We start from the raw sequence: 21,930 nt of genomic DNA on the forward strand, positions 1-21,930 counted from the left end.
GAAACATGACTTTCATTGCAGTAAAGAATTGTATCCATGGAACTATACCCCTTGTTCATACACAGCAGCTAATTTTAGGGGTCTTATTGCTTGGATCAGTCATGTTTCAGATATATGGGCCTCACAGTTTCCGAAAAGAACACATTCCTTTCCGAAAATATGTCGCATGCATTGTTTGCTCCAATACAAAACAGGTTGTCTACTGAAATAAAGCTTCTTGTTGCATTTCTGGCAATGATGAAATGCTATCACATGTATTACTAAATGACATTCTTTATTTACAAATGTACAAAAGCACTGCCTGTCATATGTCCAACCACTCCTTCATATAAACACATGTCTGAGGTGAGACCATTCCCCCATCATGGCACTGATCAAACACCTGCAACACAGAAATAAACAAAGTTGAAATTTTCAAATGTTCCTCATACTTATTCAACATGAATGACAAACATATATGAAGCAACTGAAAGTTAAACAACACTTCCATCTTTCATCAGTCTGTGTAGATGTATTTAGGAAATTCACCATGTGCTTGGGGATTTCACTAAAATAGTTGAGACTTCTGAGATAGCCTAGTGATTAAGGCGTTCACTTGCCATGTCAAAGACCCAGGTTCAATTGCCCACATGGGCATAATGTGTGAAACCCATCTGTGGTAACCCCTGCACTGACATTGCTGGAATATTGCTTAAAGCAGCGTAATACTTTCCTCACTAACTTAAACAGTTAGTAGGGGCGGGTTAGCCTTGTGGTTTAAGACCCACATTCAATTCACTACATTGCTATGAAGTGGATTTCTGGTGTCCCTAGTTGCTGGAATATTACCCAACGATAACTGCACTCACTCACTAAAGCAGTAAAGTAAACTACAAAAATCTATCCTGTTCATAAACACCTCTTTAAATATTGCATTCCTACCTAAGAATCCTGCTAAGTCAAGCTAATCTAATGTATACATCAGGTACATTCTCATTCAATAGTCATATATGTAGGATGGCCATGAATAACTCACTGGGCATGTTCCACAAGGTATCCTCACTAGCCCAGTCGGCTGGATGACTGGTCTGACTGCCCGGTACAGCCTCACTTGACCGCTGTCTCCTGCTGTCCCTTGACCAGCTACAAGAGTACGTTCCACCTTGCCATCGTAAATTAAAGTGTCAAGAATCGTCTCGATGTCCTCCACAGACAGTTGGACCTGGGAGCACAAAATCAGTGTACAAATGTACAGCCTTGAAATTTAATGCTTGTCTGTTATTCTGAAGCTAAAGACAGGTAAAAGAACTGATAATGGTAATCCTCAATGACAGTTATTGGCTATAATTCTGAACCAGTTTTTGAATCTTCCAATTTGCAAAACTAGAATAAATGGAACAATAATATCAGAATAGAGAAAATAATTATTGTAATTATTATTGTCTCAATCGAGCCGGACTTAATACTAACTTGAGGACAAGTCAAAGATGGATTCCACTAGTCACTGAAAAGCGTGAGGGCAGCTGCACTCATTCTTCCAGGATATTATATCCCCATTAATTATTAAGTCATACCTTGGACCAACACAGTATCTGCACAGAACAAGCTTGAAATCAACCATCAATCAAAATATCAATTATCAATGGAAGTTATGCATAGATCTCATGCATGTCTCTAATACATTTTCAACACACTAGCCAATCAAAGATACCAATTCAAGCCCAGCCCAAAACATCCTCTTTGGCAGTTGTCACTACACAATCTTAATCATTGTTGACTGTTAATTCAAATATTAGGTACAACTTGAGACAAAACCATCATGCGTCTTTCCGACTTACACATGGGTATTCATCAACTACTCAACAACACTGATAACATTCTGTTGCGGTCTTTACATCAAACATGCAGATACATCCTGGATATTACACTTTAATACTGTCATGTCATTACACAACAGCTGAAATCACATGCTTCTATGACAATGGAACACAACTTGTTAAGATGACAGGAAAAATCAACAGAGTCACAGTTGTACTGATAAGTATCATTAAAATTATATATTTTAGATACTGAATTCTTGCAGCTGAGAAATATGCTGCATTCATCACATTACACGAAAAGTATTCATACACATTGTCAAGTCCAGAAGATACTGGAGCTTCAAACTTAACAAAAGACCCGACTGCAGAATACATTCTGGTTCATTTTGCAACATACAAACTCCCTAACACAACCCAAGCATGATACGTATGCAATAACAGCAATAGATATTCCTTGGAATAATGAAATCGAGTACATCTTACTTTGCTTATTCCAAGTTCTGATATGTACTTCCAAACATCTTTCGAGGGAGCAAAGGCACCATTTTTCTGAGCGACAGGGTCAATCTGAGATTCTCTAGCTTGGGCAGCCTGCAAAACAAATCAAAGATACTTAACATGGTTGATTAGCATATTATGACCAATGATAACACAAGCCCTTTTATTAGTCAGTTGCTTATATAATAATGAAGCTTTGTATAGCGCTAGATTCTATAATAACATATGCTAAAGTGCAACATCAAATAGACTATGCTTAAAGCGCAACAACAAATAGATCAAAACATGCTAAAGAAGACTGCATGCTTGAGAGAAAATGTGAACACTAGTGACTGTGTGTACAGATTGGGACTCTGGCATAGTAGATGGTGAAGCCTGAGAAACAAATCACACACCTCACTTACTATCACATGATGACCAATGATAAAACAAGCCATTTTATTAGTCAGTTTTATATCATTTTGTAAGATTCACTTCAACACTTGTACACACAACAAGCAAAAATATGTTACATAATAAGGGCATGAGTTAAAATTTAAAAGATCACATTTTAGGGATACATCTAACAGCAATGTTGCCTGAGATATCTCCCATTACATAAGACCTTGTACACAGCAGTATTCATGAGGCATGCTGTCTGTACGATAACAAATATGGCTAAGAGTAATACTAACTAACACAAGGACCTCTTACCTTCTGATCCAGATACTTGTAGCACTGTTGGTTGAGCACCTCTACAAATTCGGCCTCAAAGTCCTGGTCACTGTACCATGCCCCGCCTGTCACTGTCCGGTCCGGTTCTAAGTTGTACAGCATGTAAACCTTCTTCTTGGAGGCCTGTGTTACAGAATAATATTCAACTGTTGAAGTAACAAACAGGAACAGGGAAATCACGAATATTGTAACAAAAACATTGTAACAATGTAGATTTTTTAATTGAAATGGGACAGTTGCCTCAAGCACAGTGGCTACGTTCATTGTAATGGAATTGAAGCCTGATGGCCAGGGATGCTGCTTATGACATCAACCACTGTCTTGTTTCATCTGGACAGAATCATATGGAGGAATCTGCATTGAATAGTATAGCTGACCATCGTATACAGCTTCACTGCATTACTTACATACCGTGACACAACAACATTTACTAATGTTTGCCCGATGGTCACTAACCCATGAAAAATTTCAGACACCCACAGGACACTAGCAATCTAGATATGTCTTGCCTCTTAAACTATTTTCAATGAATACTTTCCAGGATTGCACAAATGGTGATGGTGAGATGTACTTACTGCCACTGACTTGACAGCTTTGATTAGCTTCTTGCTTTCTAAGTTTTTCAGGATCTTGTTGAGTTGGGTCATTAACAGATTGCTCTTGTATCGGATATCCCTGATCCATATTCCTGTCAAATATAGGACATGCAGGTGATGACACATAGTTTAATAGTGTGAGAAAAATGGTCAAATACTATGATTCCAAGAAAAATATAACAAACAAAACATGTCTAAAATGATCTTGATCATATGTGTAGACATACACTGTATACACAGTATATCAGGCAGGAATGTTTTGTTTTCTTCAGAAAGTCAATTTTCATGTTCTTATATAAATAATTGTATGATTAAAACAAAGAAAATATTCTTGCTTCAGGGTTTGATTACATATTGTACATATTTAAATATTATCACACATACAATTATGTTTGAAGGGGTTTATACAGTTAAAAGACTTATATCGAAAACAATGTGTTGTATCATGAAATAAAATCAAAATCTAGATTTTGACATATTGAAGCAAAAATGTCAATCTGAGGTGCACTGTATGGCTTTAAGTATGATTTGTTCTTCACCAATCTGAAATAGCCATGTATGATCACTCCATTCTAGCACTTTCTCAACCATATCAAAATAAACGGTAAAAAGTCTTTGTTCTAGGGTGTCAATGATCATTATGAAGACATTTTTCAAAACATAACAAGGACATGGGGGGCAGTCATACAAGGTATTGCCATGCCTGTGTAGAGTTGTGTCCCTTGGATACAGAAGCAACTTTGAGAGACTGCATCATGTTTTTTTCTCAGTAAATATCCGAGACCTGCATCACTGCCACATTAAACTGCACTGCCTTGATAAAACTGGAATAAGGCTACAAGCAGTTCTAGTTTCACCTCAGTCCACCTGATGACAGAGTTAAATTAGATACCCAATATGTTAAGACACACTTGGAACTTTTTCAATAATGGTATTTTTTTCAAATAAGGACAGTGATTATTGTACTTTTACACAAGTACATTTGATAACCCTAAGAAAATTCTTTACAACAACATGCTTGATTACAGAAGGATTCACAAACAGATAACAAAACATGTTTTACCAATCACAATAAAAACCAGTGGGGCAGACTTCTAAACTATTCATTATCTTACTTTTAATAAAAGTGAAATCTGAAGCTAAATCAATTTGTCCTCAGTGTAGGCACACAATCTTGCCACTGCTTTATGACACACATCAAAATCTAAATATTTCTATCCTTGCAATGTGAAATGACAAGTCACCTATGTTTCCAGCCTCCTTGATGATTTGATATACCAGTTTCTCTTGGTGATCTGCACCCTTCACCTGACTGCAACACACAGAACATTCACTGTTATGTGGGCATCCAGGCTACAACTGGTTTTCAGCAGCCCATTACCACAAGAAGCAATTAACAGGATCAGATGGTCAGATTTTCTAGCTTGGTAGATGCATGTCAATTTATATCACGTGTAAATTGATACTCATGATAAGATGGAGATTTTATTTGGTTATATTACATTTATTCTAGGTCTTGGCACTGATTACACAGTAACACTTAAACTCCAACAGATTCTGGTTATGATCTGTTTCCATGTATCCATTTCAGTCAATGCCTGTATCATCAGTGCTTTTTATCTTGTCACAGTGCCTTATTTTAAATTCATATTTCAGGCCTTGTTTTCCGTTCTCAATTTGAACTAAACATATATGTTTTTTTCATTTAAGATCTAACACATGAATACATATATATATATCTTCAATAGGGCAAAACACTGACACTTCAGAATGTACTCACTTAGCAGCATCCGGATCTTTCAACCTGTACACTAACTTTGATCCACTCTTCAACAAGTCAATGCGCCCCTGCATAAGAGGCAAACATATGTTATGTCAAGAATGCTGATGGTATAGAATACTGTCTTTCCACAAGAAACATTAAGCTATAACTCTTATCAAATACAAACATTTTTTAACCAATATTCACTTGCATGATATCTTAAATTATCTTAAATACCCTTATGGGAATTCAGGGGAAGAATAGATGACATGTAACCCAGTGCATACAATATGAACTGGATGGTGTCTGATCTGATGGATTGTGTGTCATCTCACCATGCTTGCCTTGACGATGACAAGTATCAGTGCACATGGAATCAAGCCCATGTTTCTCAGTTTACTGCTATATTCATTGACTAACACATTTCTATCTTTAGGCACCTATGTGACACCTTGCATTCGCGTGTTTGATCCACTATGAAGACAACATACCCAGGACAAGCTCATTATTCTTGAACATCTCTGCAGTACAACTTGTCAGATCATGATATCATTCAGTATGTTTTGGTATGAGTTTGTCTGGTAACAGATAATGTGAATTAGTTGCCTTTATTTACAATGGTAAGACACTGAACCAGGCCTAAAATTGTAATTACAGTGGACAACAGCCTGTTGATGGCTGTAACTCTCTGCTTCACTTCAAACTGAGGCATGTCAGCTTGAATTGTTGTATCATCAATTCCTTCAGGGTGAGACTGACAGAGTAGGAGGATCCTGAAAAGATATAGGAGTTACCATGGTTACCAGTACCACGGTAGCTGAACAGCCCAAACAGTCTAGACTGATAGCATGAAAACATCATGAAGGTAGTTTTATTCACAACATAGAAGACAGAGTTAGCCACTATAGCGGTGTCCATATGTTTACGGAAGTGACGTCACAAACCACGCTCACTCAGACATGGGTAGGCAGAAAGCCACAATGGTTGATGATAACGATGGGAACCGGTGTAGTGTGAAAGGCAAACAATGGTCGGATTATGTACTTAACATTTTATTTCTATCTGATAGACACCCCAGGTCAGTTCATCCTCGAATCTGTGAGACCCTCAAGTAACTGAAAGCATATGAATATGTGGAAAGTGGACACGTTTTTCCGACACAGTACCACAATGTCGATGACAAAATACCTCTGTGCTTGCTGGATATCTGCTACGAGACAATTATGTTTGTGAGATGACTGTTTAACTTACATATTGAATTGTTAGGAATAAAGAATATATTGCTGATGCCTACTACAAGTGTGTCTGGAAAGTTTTGAAACTACCCTGTTGATGAGATTAGCCTAGATCAAGGCTGCTTTTGTATGTGTTTTTTATAAGTAGGAATTAATGTGATGACATGGTAACTCAATGCCATTTAAAGATTTAGCTTAGATCAATGCTACTTCTTTATCTGTTTTCATAAGAAGGAAAAGCTGTGATAAAATGGTAACTCAATGCCATTTAGATGCATGTGTTGTTATAGTTGACAAGGAAGGTTTGGGGTGGTGTTTATGTAACATGTATGACTGGCAGGTGAGGCAGATTACTCACCTTTCCTGATTATGTCATTGACAATATGTAAGCAAAGAAACAGTATGTGAGGGATTATTTGTTTAAAATTTGTATTGTTTGAAAGAAATGCGAGACAAACACTTGGGAGTTTTTGCATTACATTCTTGCTTTCATTGAAGTATGAAATCTGGATATTGTCAATTAGATACTTTCCACAAATGTTTTAGAAAAATAAAGGTTGTGTACCTGTCTCATTATACAACACCAAAAGAAAAAAGAAAACCAGATCGGGAGGAGTTGTTACGCATGACAAGTCAACGATCAAATGTATGCAGCTTGTGTGGTTCTCTCGTGTTTATGTTTAACTTCTGCCTACCGGAAGTACTCGGGCGCGTCACGTGATCAAAACACTGACGTCACCGTGGCCTCTCCTATTCAATACGTTGAGGATGTCTTAACGGTTGCATTTGTACAGCCGTTACTGCAGTAGCTAAAAGCATCACTGGAAAAGTTGTACCACCTGAGACTTTCAAATTCGCAAATTGTTAATACATCAGTATATTTCAGTTTCCTATAGAGACTGCATGATTTCTTATTAGATAGTTGGGGTTTTTTTTTCGAAAAGGCTATCCTCGGGTTAAAATTCAACTACTGAAGGGTTTACTATCCCGTATTGTGAAACTAATGATACTGCCTTATCCATGCAACGAAAACTCGACAAGCACTCTTAAGATGTTGAATGTTGTTGTTGATCTCATCAAGATAAAATATACATTATACATACCTTGTTTCTAAATCTGTTTCTTCTACTTGTTCTTGGGGTTCTTGTTTCACAACTGACGCCATGTGTCTCTTCAATTACAATAAACAACTAAGTGACAACGCTCTCTGTTTTCTGTCGGTAATTTCATGCAAGAACTGGTGCCGGTGAGGAAATTCCGGAAGTTTATGTCTGCTGCTCTTGGTGAACCGAATCCTGGACTGATTTTGGTTGGTTATATATTACCTGAATGACCATAACTGATTTCTATAAATAGATCCCATACACCATCCTTACCTACTTGGATCTAATATAAAAATTCAATGTTTCTTTCTTTCCTTGGGGGCAATACTTAATCTTTACCTCGTTGTTTGAAATTCAGTGCGAGGCTAATCATGACGATTATGGCGGAAGCACAGGTACGTTTGTGAGAAGTTCTGCGTAAATTTCAGTTAAAAGGTATGTTTTTCAGTTGTTTCTTGAGATTGACGAAAAGAGTATAGTGTTTGTCTTTTATTGTTTGCAGCCTGAGATAACTGAGGGTTGCAGATTGCCCGTGCTTCTAAAAAACGGCGATGGTTGGCGTAAGTAAAGAGAAAGTAATACCGAGCGCCACCTGCTGGCATTTCAACACACCAAGATGTGGATGCCGGTTAATTTATTTTGTGTATTAACTACTGTCATGTTGAATGGAGATATTCTATAATGGTAATTTTTATGTTATTTTGATTGGAATTAGGTACATGTTTTACGATATGTTTCAAAATGGAGCTGGAATGTGTGCACGAAGTGAAAATTAACTCCCTTTACTGTCAAGGGAATTAACTCTCATGATCTTGCCGTACAAGTTACCATTCAAATTATAATTAAATTAAGAGACAGACTTTAAATTTAAGGTAAGAGTTCCTCCCGTTCCCCAATCCCAAACAATATTTATAAATTGATATGTACAAGAATTATTAACAAAACCTAACACAACAATGACTAGAGGAATCACAACAATAACTATAAAATAAACAAATGAAGTAAAATATATAGGGTTGAATCACCTCTGTTGTTACCTCTGATAAACTGTGGAAGAAATAATATGGGGTAATGGAGCAAACTCTTTCCCCATTTCACATTTGTTTACATCATGATATCTGACATGAACATCTAAGCATGTTATTTTGCAGATATTGCAGAAATCCTCAGTAAAAAAGATGTCCAAGGGAAACCATTATACTACATTCATTATGAAGATTGTAAGTATTTCTAGTGTGAGCTTTATGAGTTACTGATTGTTAATCATTTAGAATGAGCAGTCAGATTACAATCACAGGTTTGTATTTGTGTTAAATTTCCATCTCCTTGTGCAGTTAATAAGCGACTTGATGAGTGGGTGCCAGAAGAGAGGATGGACATCAGCAAGTTGGAGCAACCAAAGAAAGATGCCAAAACACCTAAGAAGGATTTCCAAAAACTGGCCAATGGTGGATCCCGCCCCAGTAGTCCAGAGCGGGATGTTGTCACACCTGTTGTAAGTACAGTAGTTTTGTGAAATCTGAATACATTTACTTGAAGAATAACACACACCAGTTACTGAATCAGTTGTCCTGTAAAATAGGAAAACTTGAATTAGGTTGTGCCTTTTCAGGTTAGAGTACAAAATTGAATGTTTAACAAATTTTGTTTGTTGTCACTAGGTACAAAATGGGACCTCAAACAGTGGAGGACTTGGTGGTGGGTTAGGTGGTCTGGGGTCTGGTCTTGGTGCGGGCCTTGGTGCTGGCCTTGGTTCAGGTCTGGGTGGAATGACTGGATTGACAATCAACCTAGCTGTTCCATCTCCCAGTGGTGCAATGTGCAGCACTGGTGGCATGAAAAAAACACAAGCAGCCACTGCAGCCAGAAAGAGAAAGGCAGAAGAAGATGCACTGGTAATAATTTTATGCCAGAACATTCAAATAGGTTATGTGGGGGTTCTCAACCTGTATATTATCATTCATTTTATTCAATTTTGACAAACACATGAATATGAAAATGCATAACAAAGTAATAGTCCTCCAAAAATAACAGTTGCAAAGTATTTAAAAGTGACATGCTTCAGGATCACAACTGACAATGTTCATTTGCTTTTTATATTTTGAACATTACCGTGAAGTTGCTGAGTCAGGTTTCAGATATGTAAATGTGTCATTATTTTAGCAACCAGACTCACAAGATGCACTCCCAAAGATGCCAAGACAGACAGGCAGCATGGTCGCACATCATGATGATATTGTTACAAGAATGAAAAATGTTGACCTTATAGAACTAGGTCGCTACCGCATCAAACCTTGGTACTTTTCTCCCTACCCACAGGTATGTACTTACAAATGCCCTTTGCATTATTTCTAGTCCGTGAATGGGATGGTGGGGTAGCCTAGTGGTTAAAGCATCCACTCGTCATACAAACATGACTGGTTCGATTTCCCACATGGGTACAATGTGTGAAACCCTTTTCAGGTATTCCCCTCTGATATTGATGAAATATTGCTTAAAGCAGCATGAAACAGTACTCACTCACTCATTAGTCCATGAATTGACTGTACCCACCTCTAAGTTTATAAAAGTAAATATCATTATAGTGTGTAAGAGTGATGGATGCATTGCAACCTACTAACTGAAGGAACTTGTTTACACATTTTTGTTATTTTTAACATATATGTTGTATTTTGGAAAGCATGAGTCCGCATCCCATGAAGCAGTTAACCGGTTTTGCATTTTCACCCTTTCACAGGAGCTCACACAGACACCTATTGTATATATCTGTGAATACTGCCTCAAATACTTGAAAAGCAACAAATGTTTGGAAAGACATTTGGTAAGTTGATATATTTAGAAATACAGTGGAAGCTGTCAAAACCAGCATCTGTCCTATCCAGCAAGTTGTCAGCACCGGCACAGAATCTCAGTCCCATCCATGGCTTGTACATTTATCATCAGCTCTACAATCCAGCACATTTTCTAAACCGGACTAATTCTTCAGTCCCAATGAGTGCCTGTTTAGACAGCTTCCACTGTACATGAAGAGTGGGATAATAAAATGCAATAAAATGTTTCTGGGAGCAGAAATAAAAAATCTTAAGTCATACATTTCTTCTATTTGATATACAGTAAAGTTCACTTATAACGTACACGCTTACAACGAATTGCCGGTTACAACGAACAAATTCAGAAGTCCTGACTGCTTTCCTATATGTTGTTATGAATTAACTACCGTATACACCGAACACTGATAGTACGAATTATCTGTTACAACGAACAAATTGATGGGCCCTCTGTGCTATTTCACGCGTTAATTGACGTGTTTATAACGAACAGCTGATCCGAATCCACTCGCGTGTCAAACAAACTTGTGAAAACAAACAGGCTTCCTCACAGGGGATCAAGGGCATAATAAAATAAACTTACCTGTGAAATGTTATCATTTATTTAATCTTGTGAATCTTGTTGACAATGTCAAGGCATAAATAGCAATCTGGGAAGTCTTTCTTTCAAGTCAGCATGGAAGGGCTTGTCACGGAAACGTAAAGCGCTAGATCTTGACACAAAATACCAAATCATCCAAGCTGTAGATGCAGGCGGTAAATCCAAGACTGACATGACAGCAGACTTGGACATACAGATTTCAAGGCCAATCAGTCGTGGTTAGAGAGATTTAAGAAGCGACGAGGGATATGTTCAGCCATGACACACGGAGAAAGCTCGTCTGTTGACAGCAAGTCAGTTGATGATTGGCTGACGTCAAAGAAGCACAAAATTACCGATTTTGTTAAAGATGCATAATAAAATACATGATCGATGATGAAATGAATGATCCATGACAATTATATGTTCGTTGGTTTTGTCTTATTTTATTTTCTGTGTGAACATGATCTTGGTAATTTCCGAATATTCACGAACATTCCCGAATCGCTTACAACGAACTTCGCTTACAACGAACTGAAAACAACAGTCCCTTTGAGTTCATTATAAACGAATATTACTGTAAATATTATTTTCAGTCTTTATAGGGATATTAACCTGTATTTGAATAATGCAGGCTCCTTGAATAAATGTCAGCAACATCTTAGGGAACAACCCACTAATCTTCAAACCATACCCCTATCCATTTTATGATGTCATCAAGTGGTAAGCCTGTGATAAAAGAGAAGAAATCATATTAGGGAAGTGTGGTAAAATGAAATAAGCTCCACCTCATTCCTCATTGTTCTTTGCAATTCATCCCATGGCAATCTTGTACATCAGGTAGTAATGAAGTGAATTGCACAAAATATATGCGTATTCATTGAAGCTGTCTATCTGTAGCATGCCCACAGAATTCATCCTGATCAACGAGTGGTGTATGTTTCTTGAAATTGTGGCATGTTGTGTCAGTATAAGTATACTAATATCATGAATATCAAAATGCACATAATTTTCTAATTGCAGGCCAAATGTTTGCTTCGGCATCCACCTGGAAATGAAATCTATAGAAAAGGTGAAATCTCATTTTTTGAAATAGATGGACGGAAAAACAAGGTAAGCATTATATATGTTGTTTTTTTTCAGATGAAACAGTATGGCAAAAGCATTTGTTATGTATATTCTTTTGAAATGGAAACACCTTCTCGAAATATATTAACTACATTAGCAAGGTTGCTTGTTCTGAGTATTCGCAAAGTGAAAGTTGCATGACAAAATTCAAAATACTTTTGCTGTTGGGGTTCACTTTGTTGTTCTTGATTTCCAGGCATATGCTCAAAATTTGTGTCTCCTGGCCAAGCTGTTCTTAGATCACAAAACACTGTACTATGACACAGATCCATTCCTCTTCTACTGTATGTGTGAGATGGACAACAGGGGCTATCACTTAGTTGGCTACTTCTCCAAGGTGGGTGCAGTCCATTGTTTGTTTGTCTGTTTGTTTTAACCCCACTGTCAGTAATATTCCGTCTGTATGATCATGGAGGATCACCTGATCTACGTACATAAATTAAGTACTTCAAACTTTTGGAAATCATGCACTGTTTAAATTATCTTACAAGTGTACTTTTTTTTACAGGAGAAAGAGTCTACAGAAGATTATAATGTAGCTTGTATTCTCACATTACCACCTTATCAGAGGAAAGGGTACGGAAAACTGCTGATAGAATTTAGTGAGTACTATACAGTCAGCCTTCACATGGCATTGTGTTTTGTTGTCCTGTGTTGACACATCTTATTATGGGGGCTGTGGGGTAGCTTTTGATATCATGCTGAAGGCCCAGGTTTTAATTCACCTCATGGGTACGAAGTGTGAAGCCTATTTCAGGTTTCCCCAACCAATACTGCTGGAATAATCCTAAAAGTGGCGTGAAATTAGACTCACACCTTATTGTATACAGGGTGAAAAGCAGCAGTATACCCCCTCAAATCTTTTTCCGTATGTATGTTAAGATGTCATATTGCTGATTGTATGTTTCACTATCTTTCACTGGACCATTACAATGACACGGACCCTATTTTTTCATCATAAAAGAAAATGAGAGGTCACACATGATAAATGTTTTGTGATTTCTCAGTGTTAATGAAAACTTTGTCACTTTGACAACAACATTGATGCTACCATCAATTTGAGGTTTGTATTTACAGGCTAAGACAGTCAGTTCTAAAGGATTTAACAGCAGTATTAAAACAGTCAACACTGATTAGTTTGCACCTGTTATCAGTTATTTTATTGTTTTATCTTTGTAATGACCTTACTTCTTACACAGACAGATAATTGTGATGAACATGCTTATCAGCATATGAATTTGGTTGGGCATTGTCAATTTAATGAAGACCTTGAAGACCCTTCATATTTTTTTTCTTCATCCATATTCTGTGTGGGACAAGTTTGTCCTGAGCTGTCTTTCATAGATATTTAAGGCATCCCATGTATGGCACGAACGAAATAATTTCTTTGATCTCATGCTGAAAGACCTTTGAAAATAGTACTTGATATTACACTTCCTGGTGCCCTGTAATTAAAGGTAAAATGATCGCTGGTGAGCACAGAGTCTGTGTCTTGAGTATGGTATACATGTGCAACATAAAGCCTGGCTCTGTGATGTGATCTGTGCAAATGTTATTGTCTGTTTCCAGGTTATGAACTTTCTAAAGGTGAGGGTAAAACGGGTTCACCAGAGAAGCCTCTCTCTGACTTAGGCCTTCTGTCATATCGCAGCTACTGGTCACAGACCATTCTTGAAATACTGCTGAATCTCAAACCAAATGAAACTGGCGAGAGACCTCTCATTACCATTAAGTAAGTTGCTGCACTCATGTATGTTGCTATGAATCTTTAGTTGGATAGTACAATGTTTGAAATTAAAATTATCATAATAGTGAGATATTTCGTTTCTACCACAGATACTTTTTGTTCAGAATAAGGCATAAAGGACGTATTGCATGTATGATTACATGTTGAATCGTTTCCATTTTGTTATTTGTTTCATGTTGTTAGCTTTTCCACATGTTCTTAGGTAGTCTAATCCATGCAGTGTGGTACACATCATATTATTTCCTTCGTTGCAAGCACAGGTAGCAAAGTCATTTATGGCACTACATGTAGCAGAGTTACGTCGCTTTGGCACACCAGAAACCAATGATCATGGAATCATATCCCAGTTCAACCTGATTATGTCTTAGAAATAATCATATGGGGCTCTCCTCATATTTAGATGACATGCTATAAGTGAAATACAACAAGCAACATGAAATCCAACTCACTCTGCTGGTATTTGTATTATTATCCCCCACCACAAGTGGGTAAGTAAAGGTTTGAGCTCCATCCAACAGAGATTATGTGGATGGATTTTCTCAAGAAAAAAAAATGTTTTAGATAGGGAAACCAAATTTTGTTTTCAAGTCATGAATGCCTTGATGGAGTTTAAAACAGAAACCAGGTTACAATTTGTTTTTTTATGGTCCTTGTCATGCATATCTTGACTTAGTGCATGATATACCCAATGGGGTCAGATTTTCTCAAACCATTATAGATAGGGAAACAAAATTTGAGATGTGTTTTCAGGACATGAATGCCTTGATGGGGTTTGAAAACAGAAACTGTTTTATGATTCTTTACAGAGATAGGGAAACCAAATGTGGAATATGTTATCAGGACATAAAAGTCTTGGTGGAGTTAAAATACAGGAACCAAATAGGAACAGAAAACTGTAGGATGCTGATAACCATGTCCTCTTGTTTTATCATTTCATCCATTAAATAACATCTAATCATTTTCGTTACAGTGAGATTTCGGAAATGACAAGCATCAAGAAAGAAGATGTTATATCAACACTCCAACATTTGAATCTCATCAATTATTACAAAGGACAGTATATCATCACAATATCAAATGAACTCATGGACTCTCATAATCGTGCAATGGCTCGTAGAAAAATCCGTATTGACTCAAAATGCCTCCACTGGCAACCAAAAGACTGGAGTAAACGAGGGAAGTGGTGACTATAGGAAGTGATAGACAAACAAGTAACCCATCCTTCTAGCTGTCTAGTAACTTGAAAGTACTTAAACCATCCTCTTCCAGAAGACAACTTATTCCATGAATAGATGTTCCAAAGTCAAGAATATCAACAGAACAGAGTGATCTGTCCTATACACAGAGTGCATGGTCACCTTCCATGCAAAAATAGCTACTGGTGTGTTACAGGAAATACCATTGACCATTGGTGAAGGATTCTGCCTGGAACCTTCTTGGATACAATTTCATGAACAAGTGCTTCTGTGGATTTTTTTCTTAAATCTTTAATTTCTTTTTTTTTAAGCAATAGTCTGTGATACAAACTTTTTTTCTACCATTTTCATTCTGAATTTTTTTTTTTATTAATGTGTGTCTGTCATCCCATTCCAATCTCAAATAGTTTGAAATATAATCAGGTCCTACGCCTTCAGTGGTATACTGGTTCACCTTTTTCATTTTTCAAGTCACATACTACATTGTTGAAGTAGGCATACTGGTATCTTGTTGGTTTCCTTTCAATTCAAGGCGTATTTCAGACATTTACAATTTTTCTTTTTAACTTTTTTAGACTACAAAGGGTGCTTATGGCTTCCTAATAATTGTTTTACAAACAATCAGTTACCTAAATATAGCATTTGTTTACTACAATACTTAGCAGTGTGTCATTGTATGAACTAGTTTAATTCATAAAGCTTAATACATATGACCATGATAATATACTCTATAATACAAGTGCCACCACTTTTGTTTATTGTTAGTTAAGGTTTACTTCTGAGGATTATTGTTTTGTCTGACGCACTGAGGGCATGTTGCATTTTACACACTGGGTGTGATCCGTAAACGTAACCAAACTAGTCTGCGAGTTTGATATACAGCTAAGCATTTCATATCAACTGGTAGCATAACTGATATTGTCCCTATTTATGTACAACATTTTTGTGACAATGATTTGGAGATTTATCACATGCTTGCTGACAATGCATATTTCACACACGGCACATTTATGTTGGCAACCAGGGCTCGATTTAAGAGATGTTAATCTACTTGCAGCAGGTGCAACATTAGATAAAGACCTAGTTGCATCAGCAAAATTTCAGTTGCAATGAAGTGTGTTCAAATGTCAGAGGTTTCGGTGAACATAAGCATATATCCCTGATGTAGTATCCACGAAACCATAGCAACACAAAGACACAACTAATCCCTGTTTATAAAAGCTGCTATAGCTGCAATGTTTTGATGCCATAGCTATTCAAAATTTAGACAAAAATGAGCTGTTTATGCTTATACTGTTAAATTTATCATTGACTTATATCTCAAAAGTTGACTTGCATGTTGTGCAAGTTAAGACTCATGAGTAAGTTGCACTTTGTAATATTGGGTTGCACAAGTGCAAGTAACAAAACACTAGATTGAGCCCAGGCAACTGACTGCTGAACAAGCATGTGTTGACTTCTAAATAACTGATTAAAGACCTGCTATTTTACTGAACTTCTTTTGTCAGGGTTAATACTATTTACCCATTTTTCAGTTAGAAATATTAACTTTTAAAAAAATGCCTCAAATGACTTCAGCGATAAAACCACACTTGGTTTTTTTTTATTTCCTGACACTTGATAGTTTGTGAGATTTCAGATGCACAAATCGTCAAACCAGTGAAGTATTTATATCTTACATATAATGCGTAGTTTTTTAAGAATTATTAAATGTTTATCATCTCATGAATCTTAATGTTTTGCCTGATTAGTCAGTGTCATTGTCATTTATGAAAACGTGGATGTGTTCATTTATTACCAACTGTTATGTTTTGGACTTACGGCATTCTGTAATGACCCATGGGCAGGTGATAGAACACCATGTGTTTGACAAATACCACTTTTGTGGATTATAGGCAAGGAAAATACATCTGCGATAACCTTGTACTTGACCGATCATTTTCTCCTAACTGTGTATCACATCAAGCTTATTTTCAGGAGATAACATTCACTATGTGTACAACTCAAAAGAAGTTAAAGACCAGTTTGTTTATTTTATGGTATTTAAGGGAGATACGTTCAAAATGTACTTCTTAACATATGTTAAATGGTCAAAGTATACATATTTACACTCAGTGATTTCATTGTTATCTAAAAAGAACCAAACAACTGATCTGATTCCACAACCTGCGAGTATGCATATTGCAGTCCCAGCTTGGACTGTGACATCACGGTTTACACAAAGCATTTGTCTGCATAACTATGGAGTGATTCTATCATGTCTATTTTGTTACTCTCTGTGTGTGGCAGATGTGACATGGTGTATTTTTTCATGGGGTTGTCCCATTCCATCCAAAAAGTGAACCAAGTGTCATTTCTTCAAAATTCCAAGCTTAAGGACCAATTTGCAAGGAGAAAGTTTGGATATAGCGCAAATCATATACACGCTAAATACTCACAACATACAGAAGTAAAGTCAGCAAAAATCATGTAAAGAAAGATGTGTTAGACAAGGATACTATAAGATATATTGTACAAACTTTTGCCCCAAGAATGACTTTTGTAGGACATATGGGTAATAAAGTGTGGGTCAGTTTCGGGGGATAAGCATTGTTTCACTGGATATGTGTTTATCGTTAGCCATTAGTGATCAGTCACAGGTTTCTCAATTGAAAAAGTTTTTATGGAGATAGACATGAAGATGGTGTACATTCTTTGGATAAAATGTAGTGTGAGAGGTATATGTAAGATTATTATTGTCAGGTCAATAATTGATCTGTTAAATTATGTCTTTTTTGTTTTGTTGACGAGTGTGATATATAGCAGTCAGAGATGTAATGATGGTCGTGTGGTCAAGACTAACACTGCTTATTGTAAGCTAAGTACCAGGTATAAAGACTTGTCAGTGAAGTACATGTTACAACAAATGTATAAACAGCAGTAATTGCTAAACCAAGCATCACTAGACACACTATACAATATACAGTTAGTACATAACATTCATTTGCATCAAAAACAAAGTTAGCCTTAATTATAGGATGGTTGTTTCATGAGTGAAACATTTCACAACAGGTTCTTGTACCGTTTCCAAACAAGATTCATTACCCAAATGTTTTAGTTATGAGATAAGAGAATTTTTTTTTCAAACATTGTATATATTTCCGTAGATATACATGTGAAGAAAACTCGCTATTGTTTCATGATTTTCATTAGAGATTATTTGTGTTGTAATGTGACAAACAATGTATAACATCCAGCCAAAATCCAAGTTTCAAAGTGAAAAATTTATGGTTCAAGTTGCAAATAACAAATTTGTGTCTATACTTAGTGATACCTCATCTTCGCTTGATGGATTGATGTCGCTTTCTGTTCTGCTGGTAAAACCTATTTACAGCGCATATCAATGTGTACGAATGGCCATTGTACAAACATTCACTATATTTCTGGTGGTATTGTTAGGTGAACACTACTAATCTATGAAACATTGTACTGAACAGGCGAGTCAACTCCCCACTATGAAATCATGTCACATGAGACCAAACTCTTTTCATTAACTTGCAGTAGTTTCCGGAACTCTAATACTGGAATTACACATATATGCTAAGACTGTGAACAGCTCATTCATTTTTTTATTTATTTTTTTTAATTTGATTTTGGATACAAGTGCTCACTTGAGAAAAAAAATATTCTTTCTTTTAACATGCTTTATGAATAATTTGTTTTAAGGGATTTTTACTGTATATCTCGATTAATCCAACCTTTCATGACAGATTGACGCTAGTAATATGAAAGGATCACGTGGTCCTTAACTTCTTGTATGTAGTACACATCCTCTATCAGGAAACTTCCAAACAGTGTTTATTCCCATAAAGTATCCTCTCAAGTGCCTGCATTTTGTGAAACAGGCACATTGAAGAGTGAATAGAAGCAGAAAGTTACCTTTTTTTTCTTTCTTTTTTTTTTTCGTTCGTTTCTTGCCAGACATTTACATTTGAGATTGCTTCAGACAGTTCGTGGTTAAAGTGTTCGAAATTTGATGCATCATTATTTCTAAGATTGATGGAGTATCTTTTATCTTAAATATAGGTCACTGAAACTTATATACAATGTCCAAAAGTTAACCTTGACTATGTATACATATTGTGTAGATTTACAGCTCTTTCCAATTTCAAAAATGAATAACTTATGATGCATCCACTGACTGATTTGACGTTAACAGTCAAGTCAACCTTTTGGGGTGTGTTTTTAAATCTTAATATCAGTCGCATGTATTAGTGTGGCCTTTGAGTTGGTTTCATCTGGAACTGAGGCGGTTTAGAATGCTAGAATAATGTTGTGATGTCCCTGCTTCTTTGATAAATGAGATTCCTTGGAATATACAAAATGTGTTTGTCTCGTGTCAGCTCTCTCATGTCATCTCAAGTGTTAATGTGAAGTTGTGAATCATAAGCATAGTTTCAACCATTACTGCACCAGAATCATATAACAGATGGGCAAGCTACATGTATGGTGCTTTTGTTTATTAACGATACTGAGCACCTCTTTTGTAATTACATCATTTTATGAAGTGTAAATGATTTTCATGAAGAAAGGTTCCATTTGCATATTTCGAAAGTCTGTTTAAGTTTTACTTGGTCTCTGTTGAATTTATAATATAAACATAATATCAATGAAATAGTTCAAATGTCAGGTGAATCAACTGGTAGTTATTTGATAGCAGCAATTTGCGTTAGGTTCTGCTTTCAAATACATAGCTAATAGCTTTTCTCTAAGCATTTCCTTGTCTTGAAAAAAATATTCTGCAGTGATACTTGGCCATTTGGTTTTCCCATCATGTTGAAACCGAAACAGTTTAGTCTTTGAACAACATCAGTTTGAATGAACAAATTAACTTATGCATTGTGTCTTGACCATCACTCTTGCTACATTTGACAAAAGTATACTTTCCATATTGTTGGCATGCTAACTGGTATCTCCAATGTCCATATTCAGCCAGTTACAGTTTTATCATCATAGTTGCAGTGTGTACAAAACAGGTGTCAGTCACATGATAGATAGAAGTTGTCCTTGGAATCTGGAATACTCCAACCTTGGTGATTCTGTCACGATGTATCCATGGTAAAAGGCGAAGGAATACAGCAATAGTTGGGTGTTGTATTTGTATGTTTGTTGTAGACACACCATTGCATGTAAAGCAACGCTGTCATATTCTGTATATCATTTATATATTAAGATTGTGGTGTGCCTCCGTTTCTTGAAACAATTTACACACCTTGTGCATTTATTTGTTAAATGGAAAGTATTTTCTTTAAAAGAGATAATTTAGTAATGTAAAAAATATTGAGGTTTCATTATATTTTGTGTGTCATTATAATTCATGTTCATAAGCTGCTATGTCTTACCTTGTAATGTAGACATCATGCAGTCAGTAAACATCCAATTCATTCTCCCACCCTCATGGTGCTGGGATGAATACTGTAGCCTTTACTTCTTCCCCCGACCAAAGAGTTAAGTAATTATTTGTTGTAACTATGGTTACCTGAATGAGCTGATATTTGCTCAAAGCATGTCAACCTCTAGTGCACAAGGATGTGTCAGTCTTAATAATGGTTCATTCTGGCATGTATCATTAAAAAATGTGTTGTATTAGAATGTTATAGGTTCATTTTGGCGTCCATTATTCAAAAATGTGTTGAATTAGAATGTTATAGGTTTCATTTTTCCTTTCCACCTGAGCAATAGATGTTGTTGTTTTGACTTACATATCAGGTAAACCATTCTGACAACCACCCATTTATTTTCAGCAAAATATTTTCCATATATATATGCTTAAACAATTAAACCAATTTTCTAATAATTTTGAGAGACCATTACTGAAGGCAATATGTCTGCAGTTTCTGCTTGCAAAGTCCCAACAGACGTATCACCAACAAGCACTAACTAACTAGAATTGTAACCACTAGAAATCACAAGTCATGAAAGTGTTACTTTGCCATATTTTGTCAAACTCCCCTCCAACATAACCACTAAAAGATACTTGTATGTAAGACTGCATGGATGTATGAACAAGTTAAGGTAACTAAATAAACTGAACTTTCTGATGAGGGTTTGGTCTTTAAGTACCAATAACAAAACTGAGAGTTACCCTCTAGGCAAGTAGGAGTACTGTAGTTTCTAGCCTTCTAAGAAGCAAGGATGGGTAAGTGCTGACAATGTAGCTGGATAATGTTAGTCATGGTAGAGCCACCTCAGGAAGTGTTCCGATTGAGTGGTTTGTGTGTGACGTGAGAGCTTGATAGTTTATCATGAAGAGTGAGAGAGTGACCATTTTTTGTCAACTATCATGTCAAATAAAACTGTCTAAACAGTTACTCTGATGCTTTGTTATCAGTTGGGTATTTGGGAGAAGAATGAAACCATGTTTTAAGAATTAATTTTGCTTTCAGTTTGTAGTTGAAAGGGACATCCTTTTCATAATGTGAGGCCCACTATAGCAACATTTAACAACACTGGGACACCAGAACAGCTTCAGACACTTCACTCATGTTGGCCACTAAACCCTGGTCTTTAGTATTACAATAAGTACTTTAGCAACCCAACAAACACATTAACTTTGAGGACAAAGTAACAAAAATGGAAAACACCTTTCATAAATCTTAAAGGGAACTATTTCTCCCTTTGATCATGGATGGAGTTAAGGGTTCCATGTTCCTTTACACAGATTACATGGTTTTATGCTCCATCAATCACAACACTAACATCAAA

At 36.3% G+C, this 21,930-nt stretch overlaps 2 protein-coding genes across 3 annotated transcripts; one reads left to right on the forward strand and one right to left on the reverse strand.

Annotated features, from left to right (window-relative positions):
- Positions 1 to 255: 255 nt before the first annotated feature.
- On the reverse strand, positions 256 to 8,290 carry LOC137294168 (DNA-directed RNA polymerase III subunit RPC6-like). Of its 2 annotated transcripts, none has more exons than XM_067825154.1 (9): positions 7,708 to 8,290; positions 6,025 to 6,142; positions 5,388 to 5,455; positions 4,852 to 4,919; positions 3,587 to 3,699; positions 2,991 to 3,134; positions 2,283 to 2,390; positions 1,016 to 1,201; positions 256 to 382 (listed from the first exon to the last, which is right to left on the reverse strand). In XM_067825154.1, exons 1-9 carry the CDS (start codon positions 7,767 to 7,769, stop codon positions 305 to 307), a joined length of 945 nt encoding a protein of 314 aa, XP_067681255.1. In that variant the 5' UTR covers positions 7,770 to 8,290; the 3' UTR covers positions 256 to 304. The 2 variants fall into 2 exon arrangements, with proteins under 2 accessions (XP_067681255.1, XP_067681256.1); XM_067825155.1 differs by lacking the exon at positions 7,708 to 8,290 and adding an exon at positions 6,419 to 6,471 and having other exon boundaries at positions 258 to 382.
- On the forward strand, positions 8,070 to 21,536 carry LOC137294166 (histone acetyltransferase KAT5-like). The gene is made up of 12 exons (XM_067825153.1): positions 8,070 to 8,102; positions 8,210 to 8,267; positions 8,859 to 8,927; positions 9,042 to 9,202; positions 9,369 to 9,602; positions 9,871 to 10,026; positions 10,445 to 10,528; positions 12,139 to 12,228; positions 12,440 to 12,580; positions 12,752 to 12,845; positions 13,813 to 13,975; positions 14,961 to 21,536. Exons 1-12 carry the CDS (start codon positions 8,079 to 8,081, stop codon positions 15,175 to 15,177), a joined length of 1,491 nt encoding a protein of 496 aa, XP_067681254.1. The 5' UTR covers positions 8,070 to 8,078; the 3' UTR covers positions 15,178 to 21,536.
- Positions 21,537 to 21,930: the final 394 nt, after the last annotated feature.

Source organism: Haliotis asinina, chromosome 8 (assembly GCF_037392515.1).
Source record: "Haliotis asinina isolate JCU_RB_2024 chromosome 8, JCU_Hal_asi_v2, whole genome shotgun sequence".
In the NCBI taxonomy this organism is placed as follows: Eukaryota; Metazoa; Mollusca; class Gastropoda; order Lepetellida; family Haliotidae; genus Haliotis; species Haliotis asinina.